A 23,693-nucleotide genomic window follows, 5' to 3' on the forward strand; every position below is an offset into this window, starting at 1 on the left:
TCGTCACACGGCAGGTCACCACCAACGCAACTCACCCACCCACTCAACCACCCACTCTCACACTCGCCCACTCGCCCTCTCACCCACGCTACTCGTCACACGGCAGGTCACCACCAACGCAACTCACCCACCCACTCACACACCCACTCTCACACTCGCCCACCCACTCTCACACTCGTCACACGGCAGGTCACCACCAACGCAACTCACCCACCCACTCACCCACCCACTCTCACACTCGCCCACTCGCTCTCTCACCCACGCTACTCGTCACACTGCAGCTCACCACTAACGCAACTCACCCACCCACTCACCCACTCACTCTCACACTCACCCACTCGCTCTCTCACTGCAGGTCACCACCAACGCAACTCACCAACACACTCACCCACCCACTCGCACACTCGCCCACTCGCTCTCTCACCCACACTACTCGAAACACTGCAGGTCACCACCAACGCACTCACCAATCCACTCACCCACCCACTCTCACACTCGCCCACTCGCTCTCTCACCCACGCTACTCGAAACACTGCAGGTCACCACCAACGCAACTCACCAACCCACTCACCCACCCACTCTCACACTCGCCCACTCGCTCTCTCACCCACGCTATTGGTCACACTGCAGCTCAACACCAACGCAACTCACCAACCCACTCACCCACCCACTCTCACACTCGCCCACTCGCCCACTCGCCCTCTCACCCACGCAACTCGTCACACTGCAGCTCACTACCAACGCAACTCACCAACCCACTCACCCACCCACTCTCTCACGCTACAGGTCACACTGCAGCTCACCACCAAAGCACTCACCAACCCACTCACCCACCCACTCTCACACCCACCCACTCTCACTCTCACCCACGCAACTCGTCACACTGCAGCTCACCACCAACGCACTCACCAACCCACTCACCCACCCACTCTCTCACGCTACTGGTCACACTGCAGCTCACCACCAACGCACTCACCAACCCACTCACCCACCCACTCACTCGCTCTCTCACCCACGCTACTCGAAACACTGCAGGTCACCACCAACGCACTCACCAACCCACTCACACACCCACTCACCCACCCACTCTCACACTCGCCCACCCACTCTCACACTCGTCACACTGCAGGTCACCACCAACGCACTCACCAACCCACTCACACACCCGCTCTCTCACTCACCCGCTGCTACACAGCACCTCCGATTAGCGCGGTCGGCTACGTACAGCGCGAAAGAAGTTCAACATCAAAGATCAAAGATCCCCCGTATAGCCTTAACAGACTGTAGGGGCAAGTGCTGTTAGCGAGCACCTATGAAGGCTGGAACGGTACACGAGGGGGTGGGTGGCCAGCACCACGCCCGACCGCCTTTGTCTCCCTAGTGGCAATGTTTACACACCGCACCAGGTACTCATTTGAGGCCGAGTCGACCTAGGGGAGGCCCGGGACCGGTTCAGATAATTGTCACTGATGTTGGCAGTGAGCGGGAATCGAACCCGTGTCGCCGGGTTCATAGCGCAGCGTAGCGCTAACCGCTACACTACCGCTCCCCACGAAGTTCAACATCCACACGCACGAACGCACACGCGCACACGCGCACACGCACACACGCACACACGCGCACACGCACACACGCGCACGCACACGCACACGCGCACACGCACGCGTACCTTGCTCCATGAGTCGTCGGAGCTGCTCCTCAATATCGTTCCCGTCCAGAGTGAACGTCTGCACCTCCGCACTGCCGTCGGCGTTCGTCACCGTCTTGCGGACCGTCACGGTGCGGAACTCTCCTGCGTGCGGCGGAAAACATCGCGGCGCGAGAGGAGTCAAGCGCCGCCATTCGCCAAGCCGCCACGGCGCCTGTGCCAGGCCAGGTGCACTTCGAGGCCACGTGAAGTGTGGCCTCGAAGTTGGCCTGACAAGTTAGTTGCGTGTGTGTGTGTGCGGAAGGGCGGGTAAACCCCTCCAAGCAGGCGCTTCTTCTTCCGGCCACCACGGTGGAAACGTCGAAATAGGCCGCGCTCACAAAGACAAAGATCCCCCCGTATAGCCTTAACAGACTGTAGGGGCAAGTGCTGTTAGCGAGCAGCACCTATGAAGGCCGGCACGGCACACGTGGAGATGAGTGGCGTGCGCCCTCACGCACGCGCACGCACGCACGCACACCCTTCCTCTCCGCGGCACGTTCCTCGCACACCCTGCAGTCAACATCATCGTCATCGTCAGCCGTGATCAATCCACTGCTGCACGGTGGCCTCCCCAAGCCATCACGATCCATCGCTCGCGGTCGTTGCCACCGCTCGGTCGCGATCCTGCGACGCACGCGATCCACCCAGGAACGCGCACGCCCGCGCGCACGCACGCGAGAGTCGATTTCATCGCTCCATCTCCAGACGTCAGTCTGGGCTACAGACTCCGGTGCTCTCGGTTGAACTTTGACGACATCGCTCGCTCCACGTGACATCACGTCGATGTCATCACGGGGGGGGGGAGAATCGTTTGGGTTCTCGGCGGTGCCACGGGATGAGCGTTTGTGACGAGCGTGACCTCGTTGAGCACGTGGTACGGTGAAAGCCGCCTCTCACACGACGGTGATTGGTTCCGCGAAAACCGGTCGGTCAGTGATTGGGCACGTTCAGCGAGTATAGGAAATATATGTTAGAGGCTTAATCCGTTCAGAAATTTGCAATTTCTTCACCCCTAAAAATATTTGGATATCGCGTGGATTTTTCTCCGGGTCCTCCGGTTTCCCCCTCCACATATTAGAATCAACGTCACGCGTTTAGAGTATTTGGCTGCTGTAAATGTCCACACGATGATGAGCCGCTTCGTTGGGCCATCACTCGTGACCAGGCCGCTTCTGAAAGATCTACCACACGGCTCAGTGGGACCTTACCTGGTAACAAGTATAACCCGTAAAAACAAAGTTTTTCACTATAAATCCTTTATATACGTGGCGGCTAGAGTCCTCTCGTCCTCTGGCTTGAGATGGCTGCCACCTATGGGTCAGATGATGTCCTGGCAGCATTAAGCAATTGGTAATTAAATATAAAAAATGTTTTCCTAAAAAGTGTAAAATTTTGCAAATTTTTTTTCACGAAAATTAATTGTTACGCACAACGAGTCTGTGTGGAAAATTACAGCTCGATTAAGTTCACTTGCTTGCTTGCGCGCTTACAACCGTGCAAATCTTTCGGTAGTTTTTTAAACCACCTCCCGTGATCCAATCGAGCTGACATTTTGCACACAGACTCGTTGTGCGTGACAATTTCTTTTCGTGAAATTTTTTTTCAAAAATGTTACACTTTTTAGGTAGAAAAAAATTAAATTTAATTACCAATTGCTTAATGGTGGCAGGCAATCATCTGACCCATAGGTGGCAGCCATCTCAAGCCAGAGGACGAGAGGACTCTAGCCGCCACGCATATAACGGATTTATAGTGAAAAACTTTGTTTTTACGGGTAAATTTTTTTGTTTTTAATTGGGAAAACTCATGCCACGTTTGCCGAGGCAAGGACGTCTGAGCCGCCACTGTGCACACAACGCCGGAATTCGTCGTACTCCTCGACGCGCCAATTCTAAAGAAACGCTGATCAAGGTGTGACTTTGTATACGGGACGCTGCCGCGTATTTCCACGGCGTGCACTTCATTAGGGGTGCGGATGTTATTATAACAATTTACATGTATTAGTAAGGCGCCTTCCACGAAAGTCTCAAGGCGTTATCACCGACATCGCCGGGCACCAGGGAATGTAAACAGTGCAAAACGGCACGAAAATTCCCCCCCCCGAACAAGACTTTGTAAACGTAAGCTGGAAATGGGTTTGTTGCCGAGGGCAGAGTTCGAGTTAGTGAGAGATACATTCTCCATTAGCCGCAAGAACACAATGTCTCATGTGAAACAAACTGATAAAACACCAACCTTGGCCGCACCTAAAGAAGCAGAATGAAGTGCACACACGCGCGCCCGCACGCACAAATGAAATTGTTAATCTTTGCCCTGACAATCTCAATCTCTGTAGGTCACATTTGCCCTGTAGCTGAGCAGAAGAGATGGTGTTGGTGGTGGCGGCGTAGGGAGTGATGGAAATGAACCCGGCCACCCGAGTTCGATTCCCGCTCACGGCCAACACCAAGTGACGATTGCCTGCAACCTGTGTACATCAAGTGTGTGTGTGTATGTCTGTGGTAGTCATCTCAGGTCATCTCGGTCATCTCAGTCAGTCGACCCGTGGCACCTGCTGGGTCTGCCCCGTGACCTCTTGCCAGCGGGCGTTCGACACTTCACGTGGCCTCAAGGTGCACATGGCCTGGCACAAGCGTCGTGGTGACGTCACCGCCACTTAAGTGGCGAATGGCGGTTGTTGTTTGTGGGACACGACCGTGCATTGCCGTGGGGAGTAGCAGCGCAGTGGTTAGTGAGCGGCGCTAAGCACCGACATAACCCGAGTTTGAATCCCGCTCACTGAAACGGCTCCGGGCCTCCTTTAGGTGAACTCAGCCTCAGGTGAGTAAGCTGGCACGGTGCGTGGTAAACATCGCCACGAGGGAGACAAAGGCGGCCGGGTATAAGTGGCGGCACCGTACGAACGCGCCCATGCGCTGCGTACAGCAGAAGCCCTCTTTACGACGGCGACTGGTTCCGAGAAACCGGTCGTTAAGCGATTTGGTCGTGAAGCGAGCGTAAGGAAATACACGTCAGAGGCTTAATTCGTTCCGACACCATCGAAAGTTACCCTTGTTCGGCCCGTCGTTGAGCGACTTGTCATCAACAGGGGTTCTGCTGTAGTAGCAGCAGTCGTCTTTCGCGACCAATATCAAGCAGCCGGTGCGCTACGTCCGTCCGCTCTGCGTCGCGACCGCCAGGCTCACCTGTGTTGACTTCTTTCAGGATGTCTTCGGTAATGTAGCCGTCGCCCTCTATGATCATGCGGTCTCCCACAGTGATCACGCGGATGGTCACGATCCTGGGCTTCACCTTCACGATCCGCAGGAACATCTCCCAGCCTGGACCGGAGGTGGGGGGGGGGGGGTGACACGGCGGTCAGAGGCCGGAATATTCGGAGCGGACGACTCAACACTACCCATAGACTCAACACTACCCATAGACTCAACACTGCCGATAGACTCAACACTGCACGTAGACTCAACACTACCCATAGACTCAACACTGCACGTAGACTCAACACTACCCATAGACTCAACACTGCACCATAGACTCAACACTGTCCATAGACTCAACACTACCCATAGACTCAACACTGCCCATAGACTCAACACTGCCTATAGACTCAACACTGCCCATAGACTCAACACTGCCCATAGACTCAACACTGCCCATAGACTCAACACTGCCCATAGACTCAACACTGCCCATAGACTCAACACTACCCATAGACTCAACACTGCCCATAGACTCAACACTACCCATAGACTCAACACTGCCCATAGACTCAACACTACCCATAGACTCAACACTGCCCATAGACTCAACACTACCCATAGACTCAACACTGCCCATAGACTCAACACTGTCCATAGACTCAACACTACCCATAGACTCAACACTGCCCATAGACTCAACACTGCCCATAGACTCAACACTGCCCATAGACTCAACACTACCCATAGACTCAACACTGCCCATAGACTCAACACTACCCATAGACTCAACACTGCCCATAGACTCAACACTACCCATAGACTCAACACTGCCCATAGACTCAACACTACCCATAGACTAACACTGCCCATAGACTCAACACTGCCCATAGACTCAACACTGCCCATAGACTCAACACTGCCGATAGACTCAACACTGCCCATAGACTCAACACTGCCCATAGACTCAACACTGCCCATAGACTCAACACTGCCCATAGACTCAACACTGCCCATAGACTCAACACTGCCCATAGACTCAACACTGCCGATAGACTCAACACTGCCCATAGACTCAACACTACCCATAGACTCAACACTACCCATAGACTCAACACTACCCATAGACTCAACACTGCCCATAGACTCAATACTCCCCATAGACTCAACACTGCCCATAGACTCAACACTACCCATAGACTCAACACTGCCCATAGACTCAACACTGCCCATAGACTCAACACTGCCCATAGACTCAATACTCCCCATAAACTCAACACTGCCCATAGACTCAACACTCCCCATAGACTCAACACTGCCCTTAGACTCAACACTACCCATAGACTCAACACTGCCCATAGACTCAACACTGCCCATAGACTGAACACTGCCCATTGACTCAACACTGCCCATAGACTGAACACTGCCCATTGACTCAACACTGCCCATAGACTCAACACTGCCCATAGACTCAACACTACCCATAGATTCAACACTACCCATAGACTCAACACTGCCCATATACTCAACACTGCACGTAGACTCAACACTGCCCACAGACTCAACACTGCCCATAGACTCAACACTACCCATAGACTCAACACTACCCATAGATTCAACACTACCCATAGACTCAACACTGCCCATATACTCAACACTGCACGTAGACTCAACACTGCCCATAGACTCAACACTGCCCATAGACTCAACACTACCCATAGACTCAACACTACCCATAGACTCAACACTGCACGTAGACTCAACACTACCCATAGACTCAACACTGCCCATAGACTCAACACTGCACCTCCCATGAGCATGGTTGGCTACGTACGGTGCGAAAGAAGTTCAACGTACCTACATACACATTCTTGACCTCCATTGGTGGAGCTGGGCTATCAAATTAGATTAAACCTGGCGGTCAAAAACACATTCCTGCGGAGGGAGCTGGTAGGAACGTCGGGTTGCTCGGTCAATGGCCAGGATCAACGGCGGCGTGGTGTATTCCGCAAATATGCCCGACTGTGAGGGCGGGCACAAGCCGGCGTGAGTAGGTTAAACGTTGAGTTTTATAAGGGCACCACGGGGTGACCAGCCACTCCCCACCCAGCCCCACCCCTCCCACCCCCCACTCAGCCCCACCCTCCCTCCTCACCCAGCCCCACCCTCCCCACCCAGCCCCTCCCTGCACGATGGACGGACGGACACAATAATCCCCTGTGGGCTGGTGTAACCAGGAGGTTCCTACCAGTATAATTAATCTTCTACTTGAGAGTGTGTGCATTTTAAAAATAAAGTTTCGTTTTTTACCCCCAATTTTTTTGTTGTTGTCGCTGATTATTATTCCACGCAACCCTTTCGCCTGATCAGCACCATCACCATCACCACCACAACCATCACCATCACCACCATCACTACCATCACCATCATCACCATCACCACCATCACCACCATCACCATCACCACCATCACCACCACCATCACCACCATCACCACCACCATCACCACCACCATCATCACCACCACCACCATCACCTCCCCATCAAGGCGAGAGGCACACACGTGGCCAATTGCCTAGGCCACCTTCATGGAATACCGCTATCCGGGATCAATTCACACATCTGCATTATTGATTCCACTAATTGTGCCGCCCGGTCGTTAGGCCCGCGGCTAATACCGCCGGGCGCATTTTTAATTAAAGCGGATGAATCGTGAACGCGCGTTGGGTAGAGCACGCCGCCTTCTGCGGATTTTCTTGACGTCGATCTGTTCTCGCCGATGTCCTCACCGTCCTCCATGAGGCGGCGTATCTGCTCCTCCAGGTTGCCGCCCTCCAGGTTGAACACCTGCACGCTCTGCGTGCTGTCCGGGTTGATCACCATCTTGCGCACCGTGATCTTGGTGATGCCGCCTGCGGCAAACCCGCAAGTCAGTGTGCCCCGCGTGGGGCGGTGGCAGTGGCCGCCTTCCTTCACCGGCGCAACCAACGCAACCGGTGCAACGGGTGCAACCGGTGCAATCGGTGCAACCGGCGCAACCGGTGCAATGGGTGCAACCGGTGCAACGGGTGCAACCGGTGCAACGGGCGCAACCGGTGCAACCGGTGCAACGGGTGCAACCGGCGCAACGGGTGCAATGGGTGCAACCGGCGCAACCGGTGCAACGGGTGCAACCGGTGCAACGGGTGCAACCGGTGCAACGGGCGCAACCGGTGCAACCGGTGCAAAGGGTGCAACCGGTGCAATCGGTGCAACCGGCGCAACGGGTACAACCGGCGCAACCGGTGCAACTGGATTAGAGCCTGCAGTGAAAGAGGGAAGCACGCTTGCCAGCTCACGGTCACCACCGGTGACAATTATCTCAATCGGTCCTGGATCTCCCCTAGGTCGACTCAGCCTTTAAGCGAGTACCTGGTTTGTGCTGTCTGATCATCGCCACTGGGGAGACAAAGGCGGTCGGGCGTGATGCCGGCCACCCACCCCCTCGTGTGCCGTGCCGGCCTTCACAGGCGCTGCTCGCTAACAGCACTTGCCCCAACAGTCTGTTAAGGCTACACGGGGGATCTTTGTCTTTGTACTTTATATGGGGAGCGGTGGTGCAGTGGTTAACGCGTCGCGTTACGAACCCGGCCGACCCGAGTTCGATTCCCGCTCATGGCCAACACTGGTGACGATGATCTGAACCGTTCCTCGGCCTCCCCTAGGTCGACTCAGCCTCAAATGAGTACCTGGTGCGGTGTGTAAACACTGCTATTGCCCGCCGCCTACGTAGGCTGCTACTCGCTCGCAGCACTTGCCCCAAGAGTCTTCTGCAGGCTATACGGGGGAGCTTTGTCTTTAGGGGCCCACCCGTGTGTCCCGTCCCAGCCTTAATAGGCGCTCGCTAACAGCACTCGCCCCAACAGTCTGCGAAGGCTACGCGGGGGGAGATATTTTGCCGTGAATGAGCAAGGGTGGACGGGTGTGCGGCGAGGTCAATCGGTCGCTCTCACTCGATCGGATGGTGCTCAGGATGTCGCTGGGGAGTTCGCTATCGGCGCTGATCACGAGTCGATCGCCCTCGGTCACCACGTGGGAAGGAACCCTCGGCGCCTCCTTCCTGACGACGGTCGCGATGATCTCCCAGCCTGCCGGGGCGGGTGCAGGGACGAGGAAATCAACGCCGTCAAATCCGACATCGTCGCCGCCATCGTTGTCGAGCGACACAGCGTAGGGTGTGGGTGGGTGGCGGGTTTGTAGGCATGCGGTTTCGGTTTGGTGGATCGTCCGGACACGAAGCCAGCATTTGCGAGCGCCCGTTTCGCGGACGAGGAAGTTGCCCATGGCAGGCGGGCGCAGCGAGTGGGGTTGCTGATCTGTCGGCGTGGAGTTTGGGTGTTTGGTTATTTTTTTAGTGTGGCTGTGGGGGTTTTTTTTTTTTCCTGCTGCTGTGATCTATTACCAAAGGGGCAATTTTTTTGTACGTAAATAAAAAGAACCTAACAAAAATAAACTAAACAAAAAACTAACCGAACAAAAAAGCTAACTAAAAAAAACTGAACAAAAATAACTAACCAAAAAAAATCGAACTAAAAAAAACTAACTAAAAAAACTCAACAAAAACTAACGAAAAAAAAACCAAAGCGACCGGCCAAACAATCCACGCAGGGCCATTTATTTACAAACAAAAATCACCAAAATCTTTACCACCACCACCACTTGCGCACGTATGCTGCCTTATTTTCTTCAGTCGGCGCGCACACACGCGCACACTCCCCAGCGCGATGAATTTTGTGCCACTGTCAAGAGCCTCACAATTGACACCCATTGTCTCCTGCGTCGCACGCCTATTGTATCCCCTGCTGTGCGTCGCACTCACGAACAACGCCACCCATCGATATAAATTATAACCGCGGTTTGTCGAATTGCCACAGGTTTCTTTTGCTGTCCGGGCCATTGTTATGACCGCCAACTCAGATTAATTCATCTTTAATACTTCCATTATCATCATCATTGCCAGTGAGCCTAATGAAGATAATCGTTACGATTTTCAATATTTTCATCATCGATGCCAAACATTTCCGTCATTGGCGGTGTTATCGTCAATACTATTGACCGTCGTTAAAGCATCGTAAACGTCAACAGATTTGATGGCCATTCTCCGTGCTGCCGATGCTGCTGCTGCTATCGCTTTGAGAAACGTTCATTTGCCGCCGTGGGGAGTTGGACTTAAATATCTAAACAATTTGGGGCGTAGCGGTTTGAGATGTTAACTACCTCGCCTGGTATGCAGGAGGCCGCTGGTTCGATGCCGACCCTGACTCCTGCTGTATTTTTGGGGTTTGCGTGTCTCTCCCTCTCCGTGGTGAGATGTTAACTACCTCGCCTGGTATACAGGAGGTCGTGGGTTCGATCCCGACCCTGACGCCTGCTGTATATTTGGAGTTTGCGTTTCTCTCTCTCTCATCATCATCGCGGTGGCTAGGAGATGTTAACTACCTCGCCTGGTATGCAGGAGGTCGTGGGTTTAATCAGACTCCAAATATACAGCAGCAGGCGTCAGGGTCGGGATCGAACCCACGACCTCCCGTACACCGGGCGAGGTCGTTAACATTCGCTTAACACCTCTCTCATATCATCAGCAAGCAGCAGCAGTGGTAGGATAACTAACAAGCAACTACTGGTCCATAAGGGACAGCAAACGTAGGGCTTTAACGATGCACAACATCACCGTGTTTAATTTCCGTTCGGATGTTTGAAGTCGCTATTATGTTTAATAAAGTGTTGTCAAGCGTCCATTGGACGGGACAGCCTTGCCCTTCAGTGAGGCTTGCATCGATTCTTCTATTTTTTTTTTGTTTTACCCGGTATTTTTAGCTTCACTGCCTAATATTGATTACGTGCGCGCACGCGACTGCACAATCCGAGATGGTTTCGAAGTGCCGTTGGACATGTAAAACGCTCCACGGAGTGTCAACGGAGCTTTGTTTTCCTACTGCCAGGTTCGCGTGCATTTGGGGAGTGGCATTTGTTCACGGGAAACCGTCGTGATGTCTACGGAGAATGGTGGCTAGGAGATGTTAACTACCTCGCTTGGTATGCAGGAGGTCGTGGGTTCGATCCCGACCCTGACGCCTGCTGCTTTATATTTTGAGTTTGCGCCTCTCTCTCATCATCATCACGGTGGCTAGGAGATGTTAACTACCTCGCCTGGTATGCATGAGGTCGTGGGTTCGGTCCCGACGCTGACGCCTGCTGTATATTTGGAGTTTGCGTGTCTCTCTCTCTCATCATCATCACGGTGGCTAGGAGATGTTAACTACCTCGCCTGGTATGCAGGAGGTCGTGGGTTCCATCCCGACCCTGACGCCTGCTGTATATTTGGAGTTTGCGTGTCTCTCTCTCATCATCATCACGGTGGCTAGGAGATGTTAACTACCTAGCCTAGTATACAGGAGGTCGTGGGTTCGATCCCGACCCTGACGTCTGCTGTATGTTTGGAGTTTGCGTGTCTCTCTCTCATAATCATCACGGTGGCTAGGAGATGTTAACTACCTAGCCTAGTATACAGGAGGTTGTGGGTTCGATCCCGACCCTGACGCCTGCTGTATATTTGGAGTTTGTGTGTCTCTCTCTCTCATCATCATCACGGTGGCTAGGAGATGTTAACTACCTCGCCTGGTATGCAGGAGGTGGTGAGTTCGATCCCGACCCTGACGCCTGCTGCTGTATATTTGGAGTTTGCGTGTCTCTCTCTCTCTCTCCCCGTAGGTTTTTTCTACGGGTCCTCCGGTTTTCACCTCCACATCACGCGTTCAGAGTATTCGGCTGCGATGAATTTCAAAGTGATGACGATAAGCCACTTCGTTGAGCTTTCATTTGTGCAATAGCCAGGTCGCTTATGAAAAACAGCTTCATATAAATCTCACCTGGTAAAATGAAAATAGTGAGACAGTTTTAATACGATGATGACGATGACGACGACAATGATGATGACGATGCTAATTATTACGACGATGATGACGACGATGATGACGATGATGATGATAATGACGACAACGATGATAAACCTATTACTACAGTTTTAATAGTTTAGAGCAACGCACAGGGCAGCGCGTGCGTTCGTGGTGAAAATATAACTGCGGTTGCCGGAGGGTTACCACGCATCGAAAATGCGTGTTTGCAATACCTTGACGTCGTTTAACTAAACACTCAAACAAAATCTTGATTGGAAGCTTTCGTGACTGTAGGAATCCATACTCTTTGGTTCTTTCGGTAAAGTCACGTGGGTAGAAATAAAATTAAATAAAACAAATCACGACGTTTTGATCGCAACATAAGCACAGCAAGAAAAAATCCGAGGTTGTTCCACCTGATGAGGATTGCTTGTGTTGTGATCGAAACGTCGTGATTTTTATTTGATTTTAAACAAACACAAACCTACACCATTGGTACCTCATTTGCCAGTAAAAAATATGATAATTGGTTTTTTATCCTTTCATCTGCCAACAAAACCGACACCTTTTTTACGAGGAGTCATGTTTGCATAGACCACAATACCTGCAGTCATAATGCAAACAAAAAACATAACTCTGATATTGTATGCACTGTCCTTGAAGTTGATTGGTCCACACCCGAGACAGCTTTCCTTAGAGCCTAGTCTCACATGGTGTTGGACCAGATGACGCCAAAAGGCGCACACCTCAAAGACAATGCACCATCAGAGTATGAGAGCTCGGGGTAAGCATTTACACCATTGGAACCTCCTTTGCCAGTAAAAATATGATAATTGTTTTTTTACCCTTCTATCTGGCAACAAAACTGACACCTTTTTTACAAGGAGTCATGTTTGCATAGACCACAATACCTGCAGTCGTAATGCAAACAAAAAACACAACTCTGATAATGTATGCACTGTCCTTGAAGTTGATTGGTCCACACCCGAGACAGCTTTCCTTAGAGCCTAGTCTCACATGGTGTTGGACCAGATGACGCCAAAAGGCGCACAACTCAAAGACAATGCACCATCAGAGTACGAGAGCTCGGGGTAAGCATTTACACCATTGGAACCTCATTTGGCAGTACAAATATGATAATTGTTTTTTTACCCTTCTATCTGGCAACAAAACTGACACCTTTTTTCACAGAGTCATGTTTGCATAGACCACAATACCTGCAGTCATAATGCAAACAAAAACATAACTCTGACAATATATGCACTGTCCTTGAAGTTGATTGGTCCACACCCGAGACAGCTTTCCTTAGAGCCTAATCTCACATGGTGTTGGACCACAAACCTCTCAAACGTCTCGTCGTGTTTCGCAAGCTGTCACACGCGTGTCGCGACGCGTACCACGTGTGGAGTCCGCGCCACGGAGACCTGAGTGGGGTCTTTTGCTTTCTTATGTTTTATTTAAGACCCACCGTGTTCACTTGGTTTGCGAAGTCTGGCAAATTAAAATTTCGGCGCGTTTTCTTTCACTTTTCGGGGTGGTGGTGGGGGGGGGGGTAACCAACGAGCGTTTTCAGAAGCGAAGACGTTTTTAAAAATTAAAGAAATGAAGACGTCTTCAATTCGTCTTTAGAATTAAAGACGTCTTCAGAATTGAAAACGTCTTCAGAAATGAAGATGTCTTCAAAAATGTAGACGTCTTTAAAAATGACGTCTTTAAAAATGAAGATGTCTTCAATTCGTCTTCAGAAATGAAGACGTCTTTAGAAATGAAAACGTCTTCAGAAATGAAGATGTCTTCAAAAATGTAGACGTCTTTAAAAATTAAGATGTCTTCAATTCGTCTTCAGAAATGAAGACGTCTTCAGAACCGAAGACGTCTTCACAACTGAAGACGCTCGCAAACACCACAACTGCGACTCAACTTCCGAAGACCTCTGCTTAACAAGATGATAAATCATCGCGATTCGTTATCTTCTCTTATGCGGGGAGTCACGAATATAAGTGCAATTCGAAAAAGGACCGGTTTTAAAAATATATATATAAAAAAATCGTCATTGCTAAAATTTCACAGAAGTATAATTTTAAATTTCGATTTAAAGCTTTCGTGACTGCAGGGATTTGAAATGAAAAAAAAAACGCCACTTTTTTCAAAAAAAAAATTGCTATGGTTTTCACACCTGATGACGATTGCTTGCGTTGCAATCGAAACGTCGTGAGAATTTTATTGTTTTAGTTTTATTATTTTATTACTTCCCTTCTACGTGACTTTACCGAAAGAACCAATAATATAACGTTAATGTTCACGGCTCCGGCTGTGAGCTTAGCATGCGGCGGAGCACTTCTGAAATTGCGCGGAAAGGATTTCAAGTATCTTACGATCGCATTACCGCATCATCAAGTTACATTAATTCAGGCTTAGGTGCCGGTGAACGCATGCTCGCGAATATCTAGAGCAGTGGCGGTAATACCCGAAACTCGGCAAATTACATGGGGCAATTGTCATAGTCGCAGTAATTGTAAAAAGTTAAGATCAATTTGAGGTTGGTTAATTATAATTGCGCCGTGAACGCGGTTACCGTCACGCGGGGAATCTAGCCACCGTGCTCATCATCGCCACCATCACCGTTGTCGTCACTGTCTTTGTCATCATCATCGTCGTCGTCATCGTCATCATCATCGTCATCACCGTCGTAATCATTATCATCGTCATCATCATTGTCGTCGTCATTATCATCATCATCATTGCCGTCATTATCATCGTCATCATCGTCGTCATCGTCATCATCGTCGTCATTGTCGTCATCGTCATCATCATCATCGTCGTCATCATCGTCATCATCATCGTCGTCATCGTCATCATCGTCGTCATCGTCATCCTGGTCATCATCGTCGTCATCGTCATCGTCATCATCATCGTCGTCGTCATCGTCATCATCGTCATCATCATCATCATCGTCGTCATCGTCATCCTGGTCATCGTCGTCATCGTCATCATCGTCATCATCATCGTCGTCATCGTCATCATCGTCATCATCGTCATCATCATCGTCATCGTCGTCATCGTCATCATCATCATCATCGTCGTCGTCATCGTCATCATCATCATCGTCATCATCATCATCATCGTCGTCATCGTCATCATCATCATCGTCATCGTCATCATCATCGTCGTCATCGTCATCATCATCATCATCGTCGTCACGTCATCATCATCATCATCGTCGTCATCGTCATCATCATCATCATCGTCGTCATCGTCATCATCATCATCGTCATCATCATCATCATCGTCATCGTCGTCATCGTCATCAATCATCATCGTCATCATCATCACCACAACATTGTGTTGCTGCTGGTGGGACGAGGACTTGGAAGCCGCTGTGGCGTTACGGAGCGTTACTCTCGACGCGATCTTCAGAGACTCGTCAATACTTTATTAACTCGCACAGCGCTGCCCTTCAGAGATATACAACATCGATTTTGTGTGATAATTGTTTTCAACAAAATAAATGTATCCCCCCCCCCCCCAGTTGCCGGCATCGATTCCACATGTCCGATATCAAATGCATATTAATTGTAATTGGAATTTTCAAGATAGATCATTTAATTTTCTTCCACCCATCCCTCCTGTTATTTATCTATCTCCTGACGTGGATATATTTTTTTTGTGAGGTCCGTTCCTTTTTTTTTCCTCTTCTTCCCCTTACATTCTACAATGAAGATTTGCCGGCTGGTTTCCTGCCTGACGGGCGAGTGACGGGGGGGACAGCTTCATCCGGTGCCGAGGAACCATGGGTGCGGAGGCCTTGCTCGCTTTGCAGGAGGTGCAGGGAGGGAGGGGGGGTGCAGGGAGGGAGGGGGAGGTGCAGGGAGGGAGGGGGAGGTGCAGGGAGGGAGGGGGGGTGTAGGGAGGGAGAGGGGGGTGCAGGAAGGGAGGGGGAGGTGCAGGGAGAGAGGGGGAGGTGCAGGGAGGGAGGGGGGGTGCAGGGAGGGAGGGGGAAGTGCAGGGAGGGAGGGGGAGGTGCAGGGAGGGAGGGGGGGGGGGTGCAGGGAGGGAGAGGGGGGTGCAGGAAGGGAGGGGGAGGTGCAGGGAGAGAGGGGGAGGTGCAGGGAGGGAGGGGGGGTGCAGGGAGGGAGGGGGAAGTGCAGGGAGGGAGGGGGAGGTGCAGGGAGGGAGGGGGGGGGGGGTGCAGGGAGGGAGAGGGGGGTGCAGGAAGGGAGGGGGAGGTGCAGGGAGAGAGGGGGAGGTGCAGGGAGGGAGGGGGGGTGCAAGGTGGCGTGGGGAGGTGCAGGGAGGTAGGGGGAGGTGCAGGGAGGGAAGGGGGGTGCAGGGAGGGAGGGGGTGCAGGGACGGAGGGGGAGGTGCAGGGAGGGGGAGGTGCAGGGAAGGAGGGGAGCTGCAGGGAGGGAGGGGGGTGCAGGAAGAGAGGGGGAGGTGCAGGGAGGGTGCAGGAAGGCGGGGTGAAGTGCAGGGAGGCAGGTAACATGACCTGGCAGCCCTTTGATTGGTGTAAATCCACCACGCGCGCCGCCATGGATCACGACTCACATCGCACTTGGGCTACGCCCATTTTAAACCTCTATAGACAGTTTGCCTTTAGAGGCTAACCCCCCTTTTCCTGATGACGACCGCTCGTGTTGCGATCGTGGATTTTTGGTGATTTTCTTTGAAACCTATCTACGTGACTTTACCGAAACACGCAAAGAATATGACCAGGCCCCTCCTGGAGATCAAAAAATTAACCCGTAAAAACAAAGTTTTCACTATAAATCCTGTATATGCGTGTTCAATAGGCCACAACCCAGTCCACATTGGTCTTTGAAACGGGCGGCTAGAGTCCTCTCGTCCTCTGGCTTGAGATGGCTGCCACCTATGGGTCAGATGATTGCCTGCCACCCTTACGCAATTGGTAATTAAATATAATTATTTTTTCACGAAAAGAAATTGTCACGCACAACGAGTCTGTGTGCAAAATGTCAGCTCGATTGGATCACGGGAAGTGGGTTAAAAAACGATTGAAAGATTTGCACGGTCGTAAGCAAGCAAGCGAACTTAACATAAAGGATTTAAAAATAAATTAGCTGCACAACTCATCGGATTCCCTCCTCAAACGAGCGCCTTGCCACGGTGACGCAGTAAACATTGCCACCGGGGGAGACAAAGGCGGCCGGGCGTGGCGTTGTCCATCCATCCCGTCACGTTGTTCTGGCCTTCGTGGGTGCTGCTCGCTAACAGTCACTTGCCCCTGCGGCCTGTCCAGGCTACACGGGTGATCTTTGTCGTTGTGTGGCCGTAGTGCTCGCTAGGCCTCGGCAAGGTAAGGTAAAAGTGTAAAAAGCAACGAGCCTACCTTTGCCCTACCCTTTACCCTTACCCCTTGGCATGTCGACACCTTTACCTTTACCCTTTTACCCGGTAAAAAGGGTAAATTACCTTACCTTGCCGAGGCCTAGTGCTCGCGGCGGTAGTGTTGGTTGTGTTTGTATGTTTGACACCGCACGCGGCCAACCCGTGACGAATCCGTGAGCGGCTACACGGGGGTCAGCTCTGTCTTTGTGTGGTGGTCGTGGTGGCAGTGGTGGTTGTGGCGGTCATGGTGGTAGTGGTGGTAGTGGTCGTGGTGGCAGTGGTGGTTGTGGTGGTAGTGGTCGTCGTGGTGGTGGTGGTGGTAGTGGTCATGGTGGTTGTGGCGGTCGTGGTGGTAGTGGTCGTGGTGGCAGTGGTGGTAGTGGATGTGGTGGTAGTGGTTGCTGGTGGTTCTGGTGGTTGTGGTGGTAGTGGCAGTGGTGCTAGTGGTGGTAGTGGTGGCAGTGGTGGTTGTGGTGGGCTAACATCTGCACCGTTTGTTGAACTTCTTTGTCACCCTACGTGGCCAACTATTGCGAACCCATCAGCGGCTACACGTGTCGACCTCCGTCTTTGTGACGTTGCTGTGGGGGCGGTGGAGTGCGCGGAAGGGGCGGGGTGTTGGGGGGGCGGGTAAGTGTCGTGTGCAAAGTGGGCAGGGCTTGGGGGGGCGTTGGGTAAGTGTCGTGTGCAAAGTGGGCGGGGCTTGGGGTGGGGGCGGGTAAGTGTCGTGTGCAAAATAGGCGGGGCGAGGGGGAGGGCGGGTAAGTGTCGTGTGCAAAGTGGGCGGGGCAAGGGGGGTGCGGGGCTGACCTTCGAGCATGATGCGACGGAGCTTGGCGTCGAGATCGTCGCCCTCGAGCGGGTAGACGTCGATGGACGTGGAGCCGTCGGCGTTGGTGACGATCCTGCGGATGGTCAGCCTCCTGAAGCCGCCTGCAGCCCGCGGCGGTGACACACACGCTCGTGAGGGGTCACAGCGGCATCGACGATGACCCCTCCCGATGGAGGGACCGCGCTACACGTGTGTGTGTGTGTACGTGCGGCGGTAGGGAGCGGTGGTGTAGCGGTTAGCGCGCTGCGCTACGAACCCGGCGACCCGAGTTCGATTCCCGTTCGCGGTCAACACCGGTGACGATTATATGAACCGGTCCTGGGCCTCCCCTAGGTCGACTCAGCCTCAAATGAGTACCTGTGCGATGTGTGAAAATTGCCACTGGGGAGACAAAGGCGGCCGGGCGTGGCGTTGGCCACCCACCCCCTCGTGTGCCGTGCCGGCCTTCATAGGTGCAACTCGCTAACAGCACTTGCCCCAACAGTCTGTTAAGGCTACACTGGGGATCTTTGCCTCTTGTGCGGCGGTTAGCGGTTTTTTGTTTTCGTTTTTCCTTTGCGCAGTAATTTCTGTGATAAATAAACCTGCGCGTGAAAACATAATATTCGATGTTTTAGAGATTTAAATGAGGTCACGGGACATCTGGACCACCATGTGCGTGCGTGCGTCGCATCCTGCGTGGGGAGCGGTGGCGCTGCGGTCAGCGCTACGCTGCGCTACGAACCCGGCGACCCGAGTTCGATTCCCCGCTCGCGGCCAACACCGGTGACGATTGTCCGAACCCGATCCTGGGTCTCCGCTAAGTCGACTCAGCCTCAAATGAGTACCCGGTGCGGTGTGTGGCAATCATCGGCAGCATTCCCCCCCTACGAGCGCTGTCCTCCGCAGACTTCATCATTAGCGGTTGGCAGCCGGAGTGCGTTCGCGTTGGAGGTGCGGGGGAAGGACAACAAACTATGGGTCTCTGTGTGAGTCTATGGGTCTCTGTCTGAGTCTGTGGGTCTCTGTGTGAGTCTATGGGTCTCTGTGTGAGACTGTGGGTCTCTGTGTGAGTCTGTGGGTCTCTGTGTGAGTCTGTGGGTCTCTGTGTGAGTCTATTGGTCTCTGTGTGAGTCTGTGGGTGCCTGTGTGAGTCTATGGGTCTCTACGTGAGTCTATGAGTCTCTGCGTAAGTCTATGGGTCTCTGTGTGAGTCTGTGGGTTTCTGCGTGAGTCTACGGCTCGCTGTGTGAGTCTATGGGTCTCTGTGCGAGTCTATGGGTCTCTGTGTGAGTCTGTGGGTCTCTGTGTGAGTCTACGGGTCTCTGCGTGAGTCTATGGGTCTCTGTGTGAGTCTGTGGGTCTCTGTGTGAGTCTGTGGATCTCTGTGTGACTCTACGGGTCTCTGTGTGAGTCTGTGGGTCTCTGTGTGGGTCTGTGGGTCTCTGTATGAGTCTATGTGTCTATGTGTGAGTCTATGTGTCTCTGTGTGAGTCTATGTGTCTCTGTGTGAGTCTATGTGTCTCTATGTGAGTCTATGTGTCTCTGTGTGAGTCTATGTGTCTCTGTGTGAGTCTATGTGTCTCTATGTGAGTCTATGGGTCTCTGTGTGAGTCTATGTGTCTCTGCGTGAGTCTATGTGTCTCTGCGTGAGTCTGTGGGTCTCTGTGTGAGTCTGTGGGTCTCTGTGTGAGTCTATGGGTCTCTGTGTGAGTCTGTGGGTCTCTGTGTGAGTCTACCGGTCTCTGCGTGAGTCTATGTGTCTCTGCGTGAGTCTATGTGTCTCTGTGTGAGTCTGTGGGTCTCTGTGTGAGTCTGTGGGTCTCTGTGTGAGTCTGTGGGTCTCTGTGTGAGTCTATGGGTCTCTGCATAAGTCTACGGGTCCTCTGTGTGAGTCTATAGGTCTCTGTGTGAGTCTATGTGTCTCTGCGTGAGCCTGTGGGTCTCTGTGTGAGTCTACCGGTCTCTGCGTGAGCCTGTGGGTCTCTGTGTGAGTCTGTGGGTCTCTGTGTGAGTCTGTGGGTCTCTGTGTGAGTCTACCGGTCTCTGCGTGAGCACATCGGTGAAGAACGCCCATTGGGACCATCGCCTGAAACGTCGCCTTTCGTTGTTAATTTAAGGCAAGTGAATCACCGTCACAGGGCAGGACTGCAGGACGCGGGACGGGGGAGCAAGGTGAGGTTAGTCGAGGTGAGATTAGACGAGGTGAGGTTAGACGAGGTGAGGGTGAGCACAGTGCGAGCGAAACGGCATCTCCCGCATCCATTGCCCCCTTGCCCCCTCTCTCCCTCCGTCCCTTCCTCCCTCGCCCCCTCCCTCCCCCCTCCCTCTCCTCCCTCGCCCCTCCCTCCCCCCTCCCTCCCTCGCCCCCCCTCCCTCGCCCCTCCCTCCTCCCCCCTCCCTCGCCGCCCCCTCCCCTCTCTCCTCGCCCCCCTCCCTCCCCCCTCCCTCCCTCGCCCCCTCCCTCGCCCCTCCCTCCCCCCTCCCTCGCCCCCTCCCTCTCTCCCTCGCCCCCCTCCCTCCCCCCTCCCTCCCTCGCCCCTCCCTCGCCCTCCCTCCCCCCTCCCTCGCCCCCTCCCTCCCCCCCCCTCCCTCGCCCCTCCTCGCCCCTCCCTCGCCCCTCCCTCGCCCCCTCCCTCTCTCCTCGCCCCTCCCTCCCCCTCCTCGCCCCCTCCCTCCCCCTCCCTCCCTCGTCTCCTCCCTCGCCTCCTCCCTCTCCTCCCTCGCCTCCTCCCCTCCCCCTCCCTCGCTCCCTCTCCCTCGCCCCCTCCCTCGCCCCCTCCCCCCCTCCTCCCTCCCTCTCGCCCTCTCCCTTGCCCCCCCCTCTCTCGCTCTCCCCCTCCCTCCCTCGCCTCCCTCGCCCCTCCCTCCCTCGCCCCCTCTCCTCCCTCGCCCCCTCCCTCTCTCGCCCCTCGCCCCCCTCTCTCCCCGCCCCCTCCCTCCCCGCCCCCTCGCCCCCTCTCCTCCCTCGCCCCCTCTCCTCCCTCGCCCCCTCCCTCTCTCGCCCCCTCGCCCCCTCCCTCCCTCGCCCCCTCTCCTCCTCCCCTCGCCCCCTCCCTCCCTCGCCCCCTCGCCCCCTCTCTCCCTCGCCCCCGACCTCTCTCGCCCCTCGCCCCACTCCCTCCCTCGCCCCTCCCTCCCTCGCCCCCTCTCCTCCCTCGCCCCCTCCCTCCCTCGCCCCCTCGCCCCCTCTCCTCCCTCGCCCCCTCCCTCTCTCGCCCCCTCGCCCCCTCCCTCCCTCGCCCCCTCCCTCCCTCGCCCCCTCCTCCCTCGCCCCCTCCCTCGCCCCCTCCCTCCCTCCCTCCGCGAACGGCAGTAAGACACACAGAGCCGTGCAATGTCACGTCACGTGCGTTATGAAGACGCCGCGCATTTGTACGCTTAGCACGCGTGCGGAGACGAGAGCACTTCATTTAGACAGAGAGCTATTGAATATCGGCCATAACGCCACTGCCTTTATTCAAATGATATATATATTTGTAAACTATGTTAATTTTTTTTTATTTTACCGGGTAAGGCCCCACTGAGCTACTATATAGCTCTTTTTTTTCCCGAGAAGTGACCTGGCCATCACCAATGATCGCTCAACGAATCGGTTTATCACCACCATGTGGACATTTAGAGCAGCCAAATAATTCAGAACGTGTGACGTCGATTCTAAATGCGGAGGGGCAAAAAACAAAACGGATGAAAAATCCACGCGAACAAGGGGAGAGAGAGAGACGCGCAAACTCCAAATATACAGCAGGCATCGTCAGGGTCGGGATCAAACCCACAACCTCCTGTAGACCAGGCGAGGTAGTCAACATCTCACCACGAGGAGAGAGAGACACGCAAACTCCAAATATACAGCAGCAGGCATCAGGGTCGGGATCAAACCCACAACCTCCTGTAGACCAGGCGAGGTAGTCAACATCTCACCACGAGGAGAGAGAGACACGCAAACTCCAAATATACAGCAGGCATCAGGGTCGGGATCAAACCCACAACCTCCTGTATATCAGGCGAGGTAGTTAACATCTCACCACTGAGAGAGAGAGACAACACGCAAACTCCAAATATACAGCAGGCATCGCCAGGGTCAGGATCGAACCCACAACCTCCTGTATATCAGGCGAGGTAGTTAACATCTCACCACTGAGAGAGAGAGACACGCAAACTCCAAATATACAGCAAGCATCGTCAGGGTCAGGATCGAACCCACGACCTCCTGTATACCAGGCGAGGTAGTTAACATCTCACCACTGAGAGAGAGAGACACGCAAACTCCAAATATACAGCAAGCATCGTCAGGGTCAGGATCGAACCCACGACCTCCTGTATACCAGGCGAGGTAGTTAACATCTCACCACGGGGAGAGAGAGAAATGCAAACTGCAAATATACAGCAGGCGTCGTCAGAATCGGGATCGAACCCACGACCTCCTGTATACCAGGCGAGGTAGTTAACATCTCACCACGGGGAGAGAGAGACACGCAAACTCCAAATATAGAGCAGGAATCAGGGTCGGGATCAAACCCACGACCTCCTGTAGACCAGGCGAGGTAGTTAACATCTCAGCACCACTTTAACCATGGGCATGCGGGGCGGGGGGGGGTCTCGCTCAGTAAGGGTATCATCGGCTCCCGTGGCAAGCGGTGAGGACACGGAAAGGCAGCGATCACCCGGCATGCCACTGCCAGTTTATCAAAGCGGCGCGGGGAGCGTTTATCATGCCGCTGTCTTTCCCACTCCGACCCCCCCGATCGCCTGGGCAAGGTCGCGCAGAGGATGAGAGAGGAGTGAGAGGGAGAGAGACAGACGGACGGACGGGCGGATGCACGGACAGAGAAAGGAAGACGCGGAGAGGCAGAGAGAAGCTTTTCGAGCGTGTGCATTGTTGTTGTTGTTGTTGCTGTTGTTGTGTGTGACCGCAGAGAGACGTCAGGAGGCAGGGGATGAGTCTCGTCGTGTGCAGGAGTGAGTGGGGGGGGGGGGGAGACATTGATCTGCTGCCAGTCGGGGAGCGTCGACTGCCCTGCGATATTCCCAAAAAAAATCAGCAATTTTGCCGGTGCACATTTCAAGAATTTGGGCAAAAATTTGGGAACCCGATTTCTTTCAGGCGCGCGCAGCCGACGGAAAGGAGCGTTGGCGTCAAAACACGCGTGACCTCTTGCGACGGCGTTCGCGTGAACCGCTCTCGGCTAGATGTGTGCGCTTACGGGAGATCGTGGTTGGCTTTCTAGGTCAGCGCCGTCGACCGTTAGACGGCCAGTGTTGTGTCCAGGCTCAGCTGAGCTACCGTGGGGAGTGCGCGGACGAAAAGCGTGGAAGTTGTGTTGAACTCAGGAAGAGTCTGTCTCCGAATCGTTGACACTGCACCCAAGCAAAAACACTATCCGGGCTCAAAGCTCGCTTAGCTCTCGAGGTGCAACGAGATTGCGCGCATTCATCGGCGGTTCGCTTGCAGGCAGAGAGAATGCTTGACGAATGAACACCAAGGGACCTACATTTGGCGGTCGGGTGTAGCAAGCGCAAACCAAATCCACTAACACGCGCAAACGGCGCTTGGCAAATTGAAAGTTCTACCACTTCGCATTGCGTCACTGACATTGCCCCGTCATCGTAAAGCACGCGCTTTTAAGAGGCCGACACGGTGAGTGGCGTGTTTGCGCTCGGCGGTGGGAGGGCATGGGGGGGGATCAGCGAGACATTGTGCTGTCGATATCGGAC

At 53.6% G+C, this 23,693-nt stretch overlaps 1 protein-coding gene across 1 annotated transcript in view; it reads right to left on the minus strand.

The window, feature by feature from the left end:
- The window catches only part of LOC133357747 (transforming growth factor-beta-induced protein ig-h3-like), a 289,818-nt gene that overhangs the window by 34,637 nt on the left and 231,488 nt on the right, over positions 1–23,693 (minus strand). The window contains exons 18-22 of the mRNA XM_061575849.1: positions 17,978–18,100; positions 8,876–9,010; positions 7,673–7,795; positions 4,876–5,010; positions 1,670–1,792 (exon numbers count right to left, since the gene is read on the minus strand). Coding sequence (XP_061431833.1) covers positions 1,670–1,792; positions 4,876–5,010; positions 7,673–7,795; positions 8,876–9,010; positions 17,978–18,100 — 639 coding nt within the window. The remainder of the gene's footprint in view (positions 1–1,669; positions 1,793–4,875; positions 5,011–7,672; positions 7,796–8,875; positions 9,011–17,977; positions 18,101–23,693) is intronic.

The sequence above is a fragment of the Lethenteron reissneri genome, chromosome 59 (assembly GCF_015708825.2).
Source record: "Lethenteron reissneri isolate LAM-NWPU_2019-01 chromosome 59, ASM1570882v1, whole genome shotgun sequence".
NCBI classification, from domain to species: Eukaryota; Metazoa; Chordata; class Hyperoartia; order Petromyzontiformes; family Petromyzontidae; genus Lethenteron; species Lethenteron reissneri.